The sequence below is a fragment of the Gouania willdenowi genome, chromosome 21 (assembly GCF_900634775.1).
Source record: "Gouania willdenowi chromosome 21, fGouWil2.1, whole genome shotgun sequence".
NCBI lineage: Eukaryota > Metazoa > Chordata > Actinopteri > Blenniiformes > Gobiesocidae > Gouania > Gouania willdenowi.
In genome coordinates, this window is record NC_041064.1 from 14085863 (window position 1) to 14101252 (window position 15390).

The 15390-nt window shown below is 36.0% G+C and overlaps 2 protein-coding genes across 4 annotated transcripts in view; both read right to left on the reverse strand.

The window, feature by feature from the left end:
- Positions 1 to 2543: 2543 nt before the first annotated feature.
- Positions 2544 to 11550, reverse strand: LOC114455026 (solute carrier family 15 member 1-like). The gene is made up of 23 exons (XM_028436026.1): positions 11197 to 11550; positions 10963 to 11003; positions 9846 to 9933; positions 9476 to 9617; positions 8282 to 8401; positions 8085 to 8184; positions 7579 to 7669; positions 7396 to 7479; positions 7214 to 7296; positions 7043 to 7129; positions 6852 to 6941; positions 6721 to 6765; positions 6594 to 6626; positions 6419 to 6507; positions 5791 to 5872; positions 5499 to 5618; positions 5256 to 5402; positions 5097 to 5143; positions 4839 to 4946; positions 4618 to 4729; positions 3177 to 3314; positions 2982 to 3089; positions 2544 to 2864 (listed from the first exon to the last, which is right to left on the reverse strand). Exons 1-23 carry the CDS (start codon positions 11201 to 11203, stop codon positions 2634 to 2636), a joined length of 2193 nt encoding a protein of 730 aa, XP_028291827.1. The 5' UTR covers positions 11204 to 11550; the 3' UTR covers positions 2544 to 2633.
- Positions 11551 to 11635: 85 nt separating this feature from the next.
- The window catches only part of LOC114455025 (dedicator of cytokinesis protein 9-like), a 92729-nt gene continuing 88974 nt past the window's right edge, over positions 11636 to 15390 (reverse strand). For all 3 annotated transcript variants that reach the window (XM_028436023.1, XM_028436022.1, XM_028436025.1), the window contains 4 exons: positions 14089 to 14279; positions 13889 to 13989; positions 13669 to 13807; positions 11636 to 12611 (listed from right to left, as the gene is read on the reverse strand). In XM_028436023.1, coding sequence (XP_028291824.1) covers positions 12486 to 12611; positions 13669 to 13807; positions 13889 to 13989; positions 14089 to 14279 — 557 coding nt within the window. In that variant the 3' untranslated portion in view covers positions 11636 to 12485. The remainder of the gene's footprint in view (positions 12612 to 13668; positions 13808 to 13888; positions 13990 to 14088; positions 14280 to 15390) is intronic.

Below are 15390 nucleotides of genomic sequence, written 5' to 3' on the forward strand. Positions count from 1 at the left end.
CCACACGGCAACCAGAAATGCACAAAACTACACTAAAAAGATCAAGAATCACAGTACAATGGCAACAAAAAACAATAATTATACAAAAAATGCACAAAAATACAACAGAAAGACACAAAAATACACATGACGAGAGTTCTCCATTAAATTGTTGCCAGGATACAGACTAAACATCCTGAGGCACTTAAAATAATATCAGGTGACTTCAATCATGTGATCCTCTCCTCCCACCTGACTGGATTTATCATTCTAAACAACACGGATCATCCACTTCATAACATCGTGATGGGCCTTTTTCTTGACTGCAAGAGAGTGAGATATAGAAGATCTTTGTACCCACAGCCATCAGGCTTCATACAGTAATTCTATAGCAAGTAGCAAATGAATAAAGTAATCTGAATCTGAATCTTTATTGAAATTGAAAACAGCAGTACTCAATTTTTACTTACAATGACAATGAGTATTTCAGATAGCTGTAATAATGTTAACAATAACAATACAGTTAACATTCAAAGACAGCAAAAGCTATTCTAACATTATTATCATTATACAATCTGAACAGGCTTTTTTGAACATGGTCATTTCAAAAAATGTCTGTCAGTACGCAACATTCAATACTTTACAGTGTTGTGGCCCTGATGCAGCATTTGTTGATTAAGGCTTTTTTAACCTTACTTTTCTCCACCAGTGTACATCCATCCAGTGTACTACAGCGCATGATGTAAGCTGCAAGAAGAACAGAAAAACAAAAGCACAAATTACAAATGGTATATGAAACTGCAGTTACCATGACAGTATTAAGAGCTTTTTTCCAATATCACAAAATTCCCATCGAAATATGTCTATGGTTCACACAGGAGGATGTTCAGTGAGGACGCTGAAACGATCACGATGTGTAAATGTAGCTATGTGATACATGTGGTTCCAGCACTTCAGAAACTATGCCAAATTTGGCCAGATATGGTGATGAATGTTAGAAGGGGCAGAAGAAAGAGAGAAAAACTAGAATTAGAACAAATTCATTTTTGAAAATAATTTGTGCTTCACGTTGCTGCATCGCAACAAAGCTCGAGCGCTAAATTCAGATTGAGACCTTTTTTTTTAAAAACCCAAACAAACAAGGTGTTGTTGATTCCAAGCTCAGAGCACGGTAACGAAGGTTTAAACATGACTTGAAGGGTATTAAAAACCAAGAAGTGGGACTCTGGGTTTGTTTTTACCACATCATTGTTAAGCACAATGTCCGTGATGTAACTTTTGTCCATCAGCCCCAGTCGTACTTTTGATAACAGAGTAGCAATGGCTCTGTCGTTCCTTTGGCATGTGGTTTATTCATTTTAAAATGCATTGATAAACTGTGCTCTCCCAGGTCACAGTAAGGTCATCCCGACCCAGTATATTAGCTACTGCAACGCAAGCTGCAAAAATTCTTCACAGAGTGGAACCTCCTTAAAATTCTCACAGATAAAGTGAAAGGCCTCATATTGCAGTTGTCGAAAAATGGAAATATAACTGGCATTTGAAAAACTGCCGCAGCCCGTGCAGTTTTCTGGGCAGAGATTATTAATGTTTGTTCCAGGCTCTTTACATTGAAGTGATGCACTTCCATCATTAGATAAAACATATTGCTGTTGTTGAGTAAGTAAAGTCCAAGGAGTTGTGAAAAGTTTGCTCACTGTTGTGACAATGAAGATCATGTGAAGATGAAAGCAGCTTATAACCTAAAAGATGAACGCAGTTTATAACCTAGAACAGTGATTCTCAACGGGTGGTTCGGGACCCAGACGTGTACTGGGTCGTGGACAGCTGGTTAAAAATTAAGAAATACTTAATGTTTCTCAAGTTGGACTTTGTCTTTTATTTGAAAAGAACCTTTTCTTTTAGCAAGCATACTGTAAAATGCATGTTGCAAGGAAAAATATATGGATTTGTATTTAAAAAAAACATATATGTGTGTGTATGTTTTCAACAGGTATTTTTGAAAAACTAAAAAAAAAATGGTGGTGATTTAATGACCTGTGGGACCCAGGGTGAGACCAGTTGAGAACCCCTGACCTAGAAGATCAAAGCAGCTTAGAACCTGAAAGTTCCACAGTGTTACCATGGTTTCCAGCAGGAGAGCTTTTTCTGAGTGTTTTTAAGTTGATAATTTGTTAAATTCTTAAGTATTTTTTGTTATATTTCAGTTTAATTTTAGACACCCATCTGATATCATATTTGAGCATCAAGTGATTCATCATCAGTTAGAATTATTTATGTAAAGCTTATATCTAAGAATTATAATTGGGAACAATTTTCCTGCTTGGTTTCATCCAGGACATTGATGAGAGACAAAGTGATGGATAAAAACAAACAAAATACATTTATTTCTGTTGCACATTTTTATTTCACAGACACCATAAAGAGATAAATATAAAACACCAGTTACATCTATACATGTTGGTCATATGAATACTGTAGTCAGAAATGAAACCGATTTCATGGTATTTTATTATGAATATGATAATCAACACACATGCTGACTAAACTCACAGATGCACACAGTCCGTAACACACACACATATCTACACAAATAGTGTAGGCTACCTCTCTCCATGAGGACATGATCATATTTTGGATAAAGGAACAGATGTTTACAGTCTGGTTTGTTTCTTATCTTTGTTAAAATGATCTTTCTGATTAACAGAACCTTTCTTTAACATTTGAATCTCTCCGTTCTTATGCTTCTCGTCATCCTCATTTGTCATCGTCTTGAATTGGGCCTCGATTTCTGTCGGGTCAATGTAGGTGTAGAAATATGCCATGATGGAGAAGAGAACGCACATTGCAATCAAGAGAGAGGCAAACAGGACGTACTCTGCCCACTTTGAGGAGATAAGAAACAGAACAATGTATTTAAGTTCATTAGATTACAGTTTAGCATAAAATGTTAACACAGTCGCTGAAACAGAAAATTTGATTTTTTTTTTTTTTTTTTTTACCTTCAAAGGTATCTTAGCAGCCTCAGCCACTATCAGGACAATAAAGTTACCAATGGCAACAGTCAGCAGCCAACCAGCCTGCAACACTGCCTTCATGTTACTTGGTGCCTTGAAAGAAAAAGAAAGACTTGAGATATGCAAAAAGACAAAGCAATACATATAATCTTGTCCTTGAGATAATCAAGGCAAGCGAACCTGTGAGTACGAGAACTCCAGACCAGTAACAGAAAACATCACTTCACCAGCGGTTATGAAGAAGTACTGAGGGATCTGAAGGGCCATGTGGACCGAGTTGGGCTTAATCTCTTCAATCACTGTGATAGACTCCTGACACTGAGAACAACAAACACAGCAACAACAAAAAAAAGAGGTTAGATGGCTCACAAAGGTCTTTGACAGACTAACACAGGGGTTTTTCAACCTTGGGGTCATGACCACACGTGACAAGTCACCTGAAAATAACTACTGATCATTAAATTCATTAAATTGTTTTCTAATTAAAACACGACACACGACCTTGAACAACTGTATTCTATACTTTTCTCGTTTCTCAGATATAAATCTAGTCAAAATAAAATGCAGAATGAAAATGTTTCAGCTGGCACTGGGTTGTCACTTTGTGCACTAATCATGGCTACTCCATAATTGTAACATAGTGTAACAAACATTACCAACAACTAGAGAAAAAATGTCCTAGGGGTCACCAGAAAATAGTGGTATCAAAATAGGGTCACAAGTTACAACCCGATAAAGGTTGTAACTGAAGCACAGTAAATAAAGTCCATTTACACATTTTCGTTCATGTATTTCATGTTGAGACCAAACGTCACAAAAGGAGTGACTTTTATATCACAACTAACATACTGTAAATATATCAAAAGGGTTTTTGTTTTTGTCAGTCGAGTGTTTTTCTTTCTTATTATGAATTTTATATTTTGATAAGCTCATTGAGATGACTTTGTTGTAGTTTGCGCTATACAAATAAAATTGAATTGAAATTGAATCAGAGGAATTTGACAAAACACCATGTAGATGTAATAGAAATGTTATTAAAGAGTAGAAATAATATTGGAAATAATAGACAGTGGACAAAAATCCCCTCTTAGACCTTAAATATCACAACAAAATAATGTATTTAGATAATGTACCCACACAGTCAGAATATACAGATTATACAAAACACCACGATTTCCAACTGAGACGTGACATCAAACTAATGCATGAACTATTTTTCATTTTACATCTCAGACCCTGAAAGGCTGCACCTACAATCAATTGATAACTTATCACTGGACTTCAACACTTGATTATTATAGGGTCCAATCTCACTGCTGTTTAACAGTTTAAAGATCTATACCAAGCAGATAAACGATTAACAGTCTTTGCAAATCATTTTTTAAAAAACAACGAAATAATAATTATTAAATAAACGAACATAAGCCACGTCATCACACACACACACACACACACACACACACACACACACACACACACACACACACACACCCACGTTACATGACTACACAGTAACCTTGCAGGAATTATTTTATGATTTGTGATCAGCAGAAAACAGAAAGCCATTAGTTTGATGATCTTTAGATTTCAGAGATTAATTTATTGAAGTTTCCAAACTTACAGTTGGTCCAAAGACTAAAGTGCTAGGGATGAAGAAAGCATATGAACTTCCGTATCCAAACTCCTTGCTGAATTCACAGGACTGTGAGCCACTCCTCAGAGTGAACGTGGTCCTAAACATAAGCAATCAATGATTTTTTGAGAAGCCAAATATTTACATTTCAAACCACTGGTTTAACTCATTTGAGAGTAAATCATCAAGTTAATCCATTTATTTCTTACTTTCCATATTGCACCAAGGAGTAGGTGGTGTAATTAAGTGGTTGGATCAGGCCAAAGTCCACAGCAGGAGATGACACGTTGACTGCAGTCGCTAATCCATTTATAAACCTGAAAAGTTGTAAAATTAGGGAAATGATCATCTGCAATCATGTTACACTGTGAGAAATATGAACTGCTTTTTAATATGCAATGGGATCAAAGAGAAACAAATAATAGTGAATGAAAGCAGTTCTGATTAAATGAATGAAAGTGACTCGCCGGATTCCATTGTATCCCTGTTCAGGTTTGGAGATCAAATCCTCAGTCTGAGAAAATAAAACAGAGACTCATAGTGCCAATGATTCAAGTTCACATATTTTTCCCTTAAAAAAACAGTTCAATTTTAATGTTTCATGTTTTGTTTTTGTTTTAACTCACCAGAAGCCAAGTGTCGTTTATTACCGAGGGAATGAGAAGTGTGTGTCGCATTTGTTTGGTCAGTGAAACATCTTGGCTCACTGGATGATGGTTTTCTACTGTAACCAAGATCTGCTCTCCTTCAAAGGTGAAGTATTTTTCACTCACCTGCAAATTAAAATAATGTACCGGAGTTGATTCATCACTCGAGTTGTGAAAGATCAAAGCTACCTTTGCACAGAGTTTCTGAAAAAGGTCACCTACCTGAGCTGCAGGAACCGTGAAAGGGGGATAACTTGGTAAATTTACTGTAACTGGATTACTGTCCATGTTGAGTATTTTCAGCTGACTCTCAGAGGAGGATGGGAAGACGGGCAGCGTTTTCTACATGTGAGCACACAGCAAACATTTTTCAATTTTCCTCTTCACTGGGAGAAGGTTTGACAGTTTAGGTGAGTTCAGCTGCTTCATTTTCACGTTTAATTTAAATGAAAAACAAAAACAAAAAAATATGATCACCTACTTGGTGATCAATATGTTTCTGTTTTCTACTTACATCAATCTGAAGCTGGACGACAGCTGCACAGAAGAAAGCAATGGCTGCCATGACCATCCCCACTGTCATCCTTTTAAGAGGGCTGGTAAATAAATAAAAGAAATAAAGCATTTTAAATGACTGTGACTTAAGGAGCATTAAAGGAACAAATATAAAAAAAAAACTGTTTTCCCACTTTAAATCTTTAAATCCCACTTTAAAGCTTGCTAAATATATCATAATATAATGTATGGATGCTTTCTTTAGCATTATACAGTAATATGATGGGAGATGTGATGAAACTTCTTTGAATATCTACTAATGTGTAAAAACATTAGTTTAAAATTTCAAAATGAGCTGAAGACTGAATATTATAACAAATTTCAATCAAATATAATTCGTTTTTAATACCAATAATTGCTTTTGTCTCCATTTAGACTCACTGGCTCTCTACCATTTTCCAGTGGATGATACATTTAGTTTAAAATCTGCTAAACACATACAACATTATATTAAATTCTCCCCTTCAAAATTAAGTAAATACTGCGTCAAACCACATTGTTTCAACATATGAAAAAAACTTGTTAGACCTTTGAAATGCGTTTTTATAGTTTGTACTGACACATATCGATATGTTAAATACACTTACGTGAAATTGAGTCCACATTTTTTAATGAGAGGGTATACGACGCTGTCCATGATGGGAACCAGAGTCAGGATCAAGATGGGGTTTACAGTCTTTCAAGAAATAAACATTTCACAGTGAGCATCCTCTTAATACCACTTAATCGGCTCATCCATCCCAGACTCATTATTCAACGTACCTGCATCTGATCCGGCTGTATGACAAGCAAGCCCTGCAGGCACAGAGTATGTTGTATTGAAATATGCCCCCCATTACTTTAGTAAGAATATGTTTTGATGTGTTATTTATCAAATGAAATAACGTACAAAATTTCCGTCCATTGTAGTGGCCTGCAGAGTCCACCTTGAACCCTTTTGAAATGCCAAAGTTAGCATAATTTAATCAAAAAAACAGAAGATGTTCCTTTCTTTTTAAGAGGAAAACAAAGAGTTTGTACCTTTTGGTCAAATAAAGTCCAGAACACAGGCAGTGGAATGTATAAAAAGAGCACTTTCAGCACCATTTTGATTTGAGCGATTAGTAGTTTCTACATTAGGATTAGAGAACAAACAAATACATGTTATTCAAACAAAAAAACTAATAAAATATGCATAGAAATTATTGCTTTCCAAACAAATGAAAACTGACGTCATATTTTTCTTCTGCCCAGTCCATCCAGTGCTTCCTCTTTGGGAATTGTTTGCTTCTGTGTCTGTAGCGGTTTTTGATGGCAAACTGATTGAAATGAGAGTTTACATTTTTTTTTAGAAATATTTACATTATAGATGATTTAGAACCAGGCTGATATAAACAACTCACCCCGATACATTTAGAGACGTCCAGCATGATGTTCCCCTGTGGTTCAGCTTTGTAGTACATCCCACTCCCAGCAATGAACACCACTGTGAAGAGATCACAACACACACACGGATCTTCGCGTTCAAGTTTCACACTTAACTCCTACATTTGCACAGATTTATCCCCATTTATTTTACACGTACCAAGTGCAACAACCATGAGGGCAGCAGGGACACCAAAGGCCAGAGAGTAGCACTTCTGCTGGCTGTAGATGCCACATTCCTGAGCTGTGGACACAGACCAACAGCTTTAACTCAACTGTACTGGTAGTATATTTATAATTGAGACATTTGTCTTCATAGTCATGATGCTGCTCATGTGCGTACCTCTAAGTATTGGAGTTATAATGGTGGACAGGAGACTCCCGCCATTGATGCACAAGTAGAAGACGGAGAAAAAAGTTCTTCTTTGCTTTTCCTGCACAGATAGAGCAGGTGGTGACCGTTTTTGTTATGTATTGTATACATATTAGGATAATGTAACAGTAATTTTGTTTAAGCATAGCTTTGGGAGCCAAGGAGGTGAAAAAAAAAACGTCCAGCATTGTGATTAAATTAATTGCGTTTCATGGAAAGCCACATACATTTGATATTATCAGCCATAGTTAGACTCAAATCAAATCAAATTTGTAGTAGCTGTTTACTACTGGACAAGTTAATTTTACTAGTAAAGCAAAACGTGTCACTAGTAATCCTTATATAATATTAAGGGGGTGGGGAAAAGCAAAATCAGTCTTTTGAAAATATCACTATATATATATACTGTATATATATATATACTAATACTAGTTATTGATTAAAAACTAGGAGCTGAAGATCCCTGATAGTTCAACCTGATGATCTCCAAATTGGTCTCCACCAAAAGCAGCAACACAGGGTTTGATGCCTCCAGTGCCCAGAGCGATGAGGAAGAGGCCAACCATTGACATCACACTGAATGGAAGGAAGGACATGAATATCAGGTAGATAAAGAAATGCATGGAAAACATGATAATGAATCATCCAGTGTACCAGGTGTATAAAAACCCACACGTGAAAGATCATGTTGTCAGGTGTTCCATCTCTGTCCGTATCGGTGATGTCATGGATAGCACTTACTGCCATGGCCACCTGGCCAATCGCATAGACAATGGATAAGTAGATGATCGTCCTGAAAGGGGAGAGTTTAAGTACACTGTATTTATTTACTGTACATTATTATCTAAATCTCAATATAAACATTTCCCTCCATAACATAGGTCTCTATTCTGGAGGTGGTTTTGCTCAGAGCCGTATAGAGAGAGAGAGAGCTGGGACAACTCCGCTCACTCCAATGGTTCCTGCAGCAATGGCGGCTCATGGAGCCTCACAATTGTTCCCGGAAGTGATCAGTTTATTATTGTAGCTAATGGAGCTGGAGCGGATTAGACGGTTTGTGATGCACTGTTAAATGATAAGACATTGTTATTATTATTATTATTATTATTATTATTATTATCAGCGTATCTAAACCCATTAACGTGTGCATTAAGGCATGTTAGTTGATTATCCCCCGAAAAACTAGTACATTTTTATTTTTATTTTCATTTTTTGAGTTTTGTATTTATAACAAGTGGAGCATCCCCATACTGCACAGCAAACTGCATGACAAGTTATTAATGTTTCTGACTTTGTTAGACATTTATTTAATGAATTTATCTTGGTACATAAGTGCACAGTAAAAAAAAAAATCGAATGTCTATTTTTATATATGTACGAACATAATAAATATGTTTTCAATGTGTCCTGTCTGGATGTGGTGTTTTTTAATGACCCCTTTTTTAAAGAAAATTCAAAGCAATACGTCCTGTATACAATACATAAATTAACAAATTAATGTTGGCCTTAACTATGTCAAAAAAGCAGGTAAGCCGTTAACACTAATTATTAATACAAATTTACGTGAGGAAAAAAAAACTATTCATGGAACTACATAAACATATATTGTATATACACATACTTATGACGATGTACTGTATAAATATTGTCAATCAATGCAGTTATTGATGACAAATTACCAAAAATCACAGTTATGTCACTAAGGATCAATGGATTGGAATGGCCCGCCACTAACTTCTGGGAACAAATTCAGTCTTACATGAATCATGTGACGGTCAAGCATTTTGGACTTCCGTTGTCGCAACTCTCTCTATACGGCTCTGGTTTTGCTCTTTGTGCAGTATTTTATTTTGAAGCAGACACTCACTTAAATTTTCCCAACCAGGAATCTGCCACAATAGCCCCAAGGATAGGGGTCAAATAACAGAGAGCCACAAAGGTGTGGTAGATGGATGTAGACAAGTCATCATCCCAGCGTAAGAAGAACTTAAAGTACAGAACCAGTACGGCTGTAAACAAGAGGAGGAAAAAAACAGACTTGGTCTCACGTTGAGTCATCTCTACGTAAACTGCTGATTCAATGTAATGTTGATATAAGAAGAAGTTGTACTATTACATAGGTGCATGCTTCCATTTTGGCAATAAAATGCTAACACAGTAAAAAATGGTAAAGAGAAACATTGACTAAATGAAATCATTTAGTGCAGAATAAACACTATTTTAGGAAATGTTCTCACCTCGCATCCCATAGTAGGAGAACCGCTCACAAAACTCATTTACAACAATGAAAAAAATGCTGATTGGGTAGCCGCACACCTCTTTACTCTGAATGAAGAGACACAACACAAAAATAAAGGAAATAATGACAATACTATTTGCTCTCAATGGGTTTTTTTTTTTTTTTTTAATTTGATGTTATTTTATTCTGTTTTATTGTTAGTTTAAATAATTTGTTGCATAATGTTACAGATGTCGGGTGAATTCACAAAGTAAGTTTTTCATTTAAAAAAAAGAAGAAATTACAGTTTCAAAGCACATGTACGAGGTAAAGTCCTTTTACGGATTCTGCTGAGGTTTTGTTATACAGGCTTAGTTAAACATTAATATCTTTACAGAAATATAATTGAGCACAATTATATTATTGGATTGTTAGAAAATTGTTCAAATTAACATATCTTTAATATCACGTATCATATTCAGATTTCTATGTTGTTTTTTTGTTTTTGATTTTATATAACACTGTAGTCCTTAATGGATGATCATATTCAATGCACGCCGTTTATAGTTAGGGCTGCAGCTGTCATATATCTTGGTAATGGAGTATTCTGTTGGTTATTCCATTGATTAATCAATTTTTTTATTTTTTTTATTTATTCAGTTTATTTCCGACATGGTTACCTTCACTTTTTTTTTTTTTACATTTTTTTTTTTTTTTTGTACATGCCGAAAAAGGCATGTTTTTTCAATGAAAAAACATGTTTTTGCTCAACTAAAGCTGAATTTCAAAACAAAATAGAATCCATCAGTTCATAATACAAATCAATTTGTTTACTTTTTAAGAAAAAAACAAAACGTTTATTACATATGTACGCAAAGTAGAAAAAGAAAACAACCTAAGATGACAAATACAAATGTGGTAGGAAAAATAAATATATATTTTTTTTTAAAATTAAGAAGAAATTAAATCATTCTTTTTTAATTAAGTTATTCGATGACTTTGAGGAAGCACTGCAGCCCTACATGGTATACTGTACAACCAAAACCCAACGCATGACATTGTAAAAAAACACATGTTCGATATGGTTATAATTGTATGAAAGAAAACACTGTGTATATATTTTTATAGTTTTTTACCTTCCCTCTGTTCTTCCTCTCCTTCTTTGGATCTTCATTATCTGCATATAAATAAAAACTGTTTGGCTTCCACAAAAAAAATTCACATGAAACAAAACTACAAAAAGCACAACACAATCTTATTATATCAGCACAAGCACTAATGAAACATTTTCTCAGGATTTTTTTTCATTTTAATAATAATGTTGCAAATTAAAATGTCAATATTAAGATTGGTTTGCTTTTCCATCTCACCTGCCATGGCGCCTTGTCTTGTTGAAGTGTGTATTTGTTCCAGCAGGTAATAATAAATTCTCTGTGTGTTGAGCGGTGGGAATGAGAAGGTGTTTACATAGTGTTGCTCCTTATTAGCACTTAAGCAGTTGCCCACACTGCTGACTGAGTTACTTTTATGATGGGAGGGAACATGTGACGTAGAAGATATGAAAGCAGGTATTTTTCAGTTTCTTAAGCTTCAATAAAAAGATCCCACACAGTTTCCAGACCATCACAATATTCACAGACTTCAGCGAACACAGCTCAGTAGTTCAGGCTGTGTGTATTTTATTCAAAAGCATAAGCAATAATCTCTGTTTACAGTAAAGAACAGTGATTTTAGTGTTAAATAACAAAGACTAAAAAACATTGCTGCTCAAATATAAGACCTTTTTGGACATTTTTTTTTAAAACATTTTCATTAACACAAACTGGTAAAAGCTTCATCTTACGACCACAGTAGGCATACAGACTTTCCCCCACTCCTCGTCGCTTTGGCAAGACGGTGAACGTAATCTTTACAGTGTATGAGCCCACAGCAAAGTCTTTCAACAAATATTGCACACAGTCCATATTTATATACAATAATAAACAACTCAATATACTTTTTTTGTATTCAATGGCTTTAAATACTTTAAAAACTCTCCCATTCTAAGACATTGAAGTGAATTGATGTAGAATGTAAGTCATGGTCGACCCTTTTTTGCAAAGAATGCATTTTAGTAGAAATATATTTTTATTCACAGGGAGCTGACGGTCCTTGTCTGCAGCATATGTTTTTCATCAATACAGTGGTTTATAAAAGTGGAATACTGCACATACAAAAAAAAAAAAACACACACACAATGTGAAACATCTTGGATTGCTCACAGCCTGTGGATGAATTGTCATGAAGTGCATGAATAAAAAAATCCAAACAGGAATGTCTCCGGAGACAAAACGATGCTCATTCTTTGAGGAAAAATCCAGTGAAGACACCACAGCAGGAACAACGTCTATGTCTGACATCTCTCTGTGACCTTTTGTAGTGCTTGAAACTTTGTCCCATTGAAATAAAACTGCCCCACGTAGCACAGTCAACATGCCATGGGTCGATAATAAACAGGTCCTGTGCCTTGGGCATGTAAATAAAAAAAAAAGAAAAGAAAAAGCTTGGTTTCTGCTCTCTGTGGCCCTTATAGAAGACTGGAGTAAAGCAGGATAATGATATGGCATCGTTGGCTGGTGGGTAAAGGCAGCTCTGAGGTCAAGGCTAAGCCAGGTTAGCATCATACCACAGATGATGAGCTGGGGATTCCCTGGATAGTAGTGCTAGTTGGTGTGCCGCTAATGGCGTTAAAGATGTGGAGGGAGTCTGGGAGAATGCTCTTCATGCCATCTTCCACGGGACTTATCTGGAAAAGAGAGGAGGGCGTGGGAAAGCAGTCACAACACAGCTAGAGTCAATCAGAATCAGAATCAGAAATGTTTTTAATGACCATGTACAGTTTTAAGGACAGTACAAGGAATTTGTCTTGGTAGTTGGTGCACAAAACAAAAAAAAAAACAAAAAAATCATCATCATGGTGGGTGGAAACAAAATGGATTCCACTAAAGATAGTTTGAATTTCATTACATCCACAATTTCTGCTAAAACCAGTGAGAGGACACAAGCAAGCAAGTCCACAACAACACCAACAACACAATGCATGAAACACATTTGTGCATGTATACATACACAAATTTTAACACGCACTGTCAATTAACAACATATTTACATGCATACATATCGTATACATGCAAAATAAAATCCTTGCAAGCTGAACAAAATAAGCAGATGAGTAATTGTTGTTCCAGCCAGTTGACATGGAGATTGTTTTGATTTTTTCTGCTGTTTGTGCTGAACTGAGTGAGACAAAAATACAATAGCATGACAAACCAGGAAGTTTAGCAACCCCAGACGTTATGTCTGTCTGCTTAATAAGTGACATTTTAATGTTTTAAATTGGATTAAAAAATGCAATCAAAAGGACAGCTACTCCAATCTATTGAGTGTTTAAGATCAAGACATAATAAATGAGTTTCCCCTGTGTCTCTGTGTGTTTAGGTCTCTTTGTACAACACTATTGGGTTTTTATAAATGCAGCAAAGAGCAAGTTTTCTAATTGTTGACAGATGCACATTTCAGTGTTGATTAGACATCTTCATCTGGCTGGACCAACAAGTACCAACTCAGTCTTTATTGCATATCAGTGCTTCTTGCATTACCATCATATCTGCTCTTGTCAGCACAAAGAAAAAAACAGAGAACGGTGATATCAAAGAGTGCATCATCACTTTATTGAACATGTGATAAATGACAATTAATTTGCTTCACTTAAAAGGGTGCACCTGTGAGGTGTAGCATGATCAATCCTCAGTGATTACCCTTTCGTAGCAACAACAGATACAGTAGAGAAAGATCGTTTTTACCTGCTCGTGCATGATGATAGATAGCTCTCTAGCGAGGTCTCTATAATTGGCTTTCATCTCATCATGATACTCCTGCTGGTCCTCCTTGATCAGACGTTCATTGATGCCTAAGCCGTGGCCACACGCCTCGACAAAGTGCCTGCTCACAAAACAGTATCAGCAAGTGTCGGGGGGGAAATTTTACCAAAGGAAAGTAGCAAACGATAAAAAAAAAGCCCACCTGAACACTTCTTTCAGTTGTTTCACCTTGTTATCTGGATATTTTTTGGCAGTCGCTTCATCCAGAAAAGCTCTGGCGTAGGCCAGCGGTCCTGCATTCACCTGCAGAGACATGTTGAGAAGCTCATGAAGTTGTTCCTGGATGTTTAGGGTCGGTGTGTGTGTGTGTGTGTGTGTGTTAGCAAAGTCAGCGTGAAGCACCTGCACACTGATGCTGCCTTGCAGTTTGAGCTGCAGTCGGATCATGTCCACCTCGTTGGCCGAGCAGAGCTGTTTGATCTCTGCCACCTTCTTACTCATCTCATCAATGGCCACCTCGATGGGGCTCAGGTCAGTGTGGTGTTGATACATCACTGCGATACGCTTCTTTACGTAGGGAAAACAGTGCGTTGCTGTGGAGAGAAGGCACATTTTATGCACGTAAACAGGTTTCCTCTTCGCCCATGAAAATGCATACATGCCATTTCCCCAGTTTTATTGCTCAAGTTTGGCTCACATGTGAACTGTACTGTATGTCTTAGCGGAGGGCCAAAATAATAAAGATAATATTAAAGATAAGAGGAAACCATTGTGACCTTTTGGATCTTCGTCATCATAAAACACCACACAGCTGATTAGGATTGTGAAAAGTCTAAGACAAATAGCTGACAGGTGCAAAACCTTATCACCGTTTCCATTCACATGCTTAAATGTTTTGCTGTAAACAACAAGAAGAGTCAGCCTTTGATCATAAATAAATGCTTTGATTTGGCCGTTTTTTCTGAAATCATCAACAATGGCACCTTTAAAAACATACCTTGTTTTTAAGGAATAATGAGATGATTTAATGAAAAAGACAACATTTTCTAAATGTAATTACAGTATTTAAATAAATAATAACAAACTACTTGTGATAATAGATTAGAGATTGAATTACTGCAAAATTAGCTTCATTGACTCATCTTAAAGCTGCTGGAGATTGTAAGTTGTTTATCAGATAAAAACATAGTGTAGGCCTCATAGATCAATAAATAGAAGGTCAGAAGATGTAAAGGTAGAATTTGCCACTTAAAATGTTTTGATCTTCACTGTAGAGACTCGGTTTAGTGACACTGTCAAAAAAGTTTTGCACTTTGCATTATGGGATGTGGAGTCTCGTAGACGATGCATGAATTTGTTTTTACTTCATTCTTCATTCCATTATTTCTTGTGTTTGCCCCAAAAAGGTCTGATGAAATGATTTCCCAACACATTTCTGATGTTTTCACAAACTAATCACGGTAAGAATAAAGTCATAACATCCATCTCCAGGACTCCACATCCCACAATGCAACACACAAATTTTCCCGACAATGTCAAAAAACCGAGTGTTTAGTGTGGCAATAAAAACAAACTTTTGAGTGGCATTTCCATATCTGTGTTATATTTAGGTCGTTGTTTCCTGTTCCCCTTTGAGGTTGCTTGATTTCCTCCCAAAGCACAAAATAATGATTTTGTTTGAGGATGTGTGTGTGTAAAGAGATA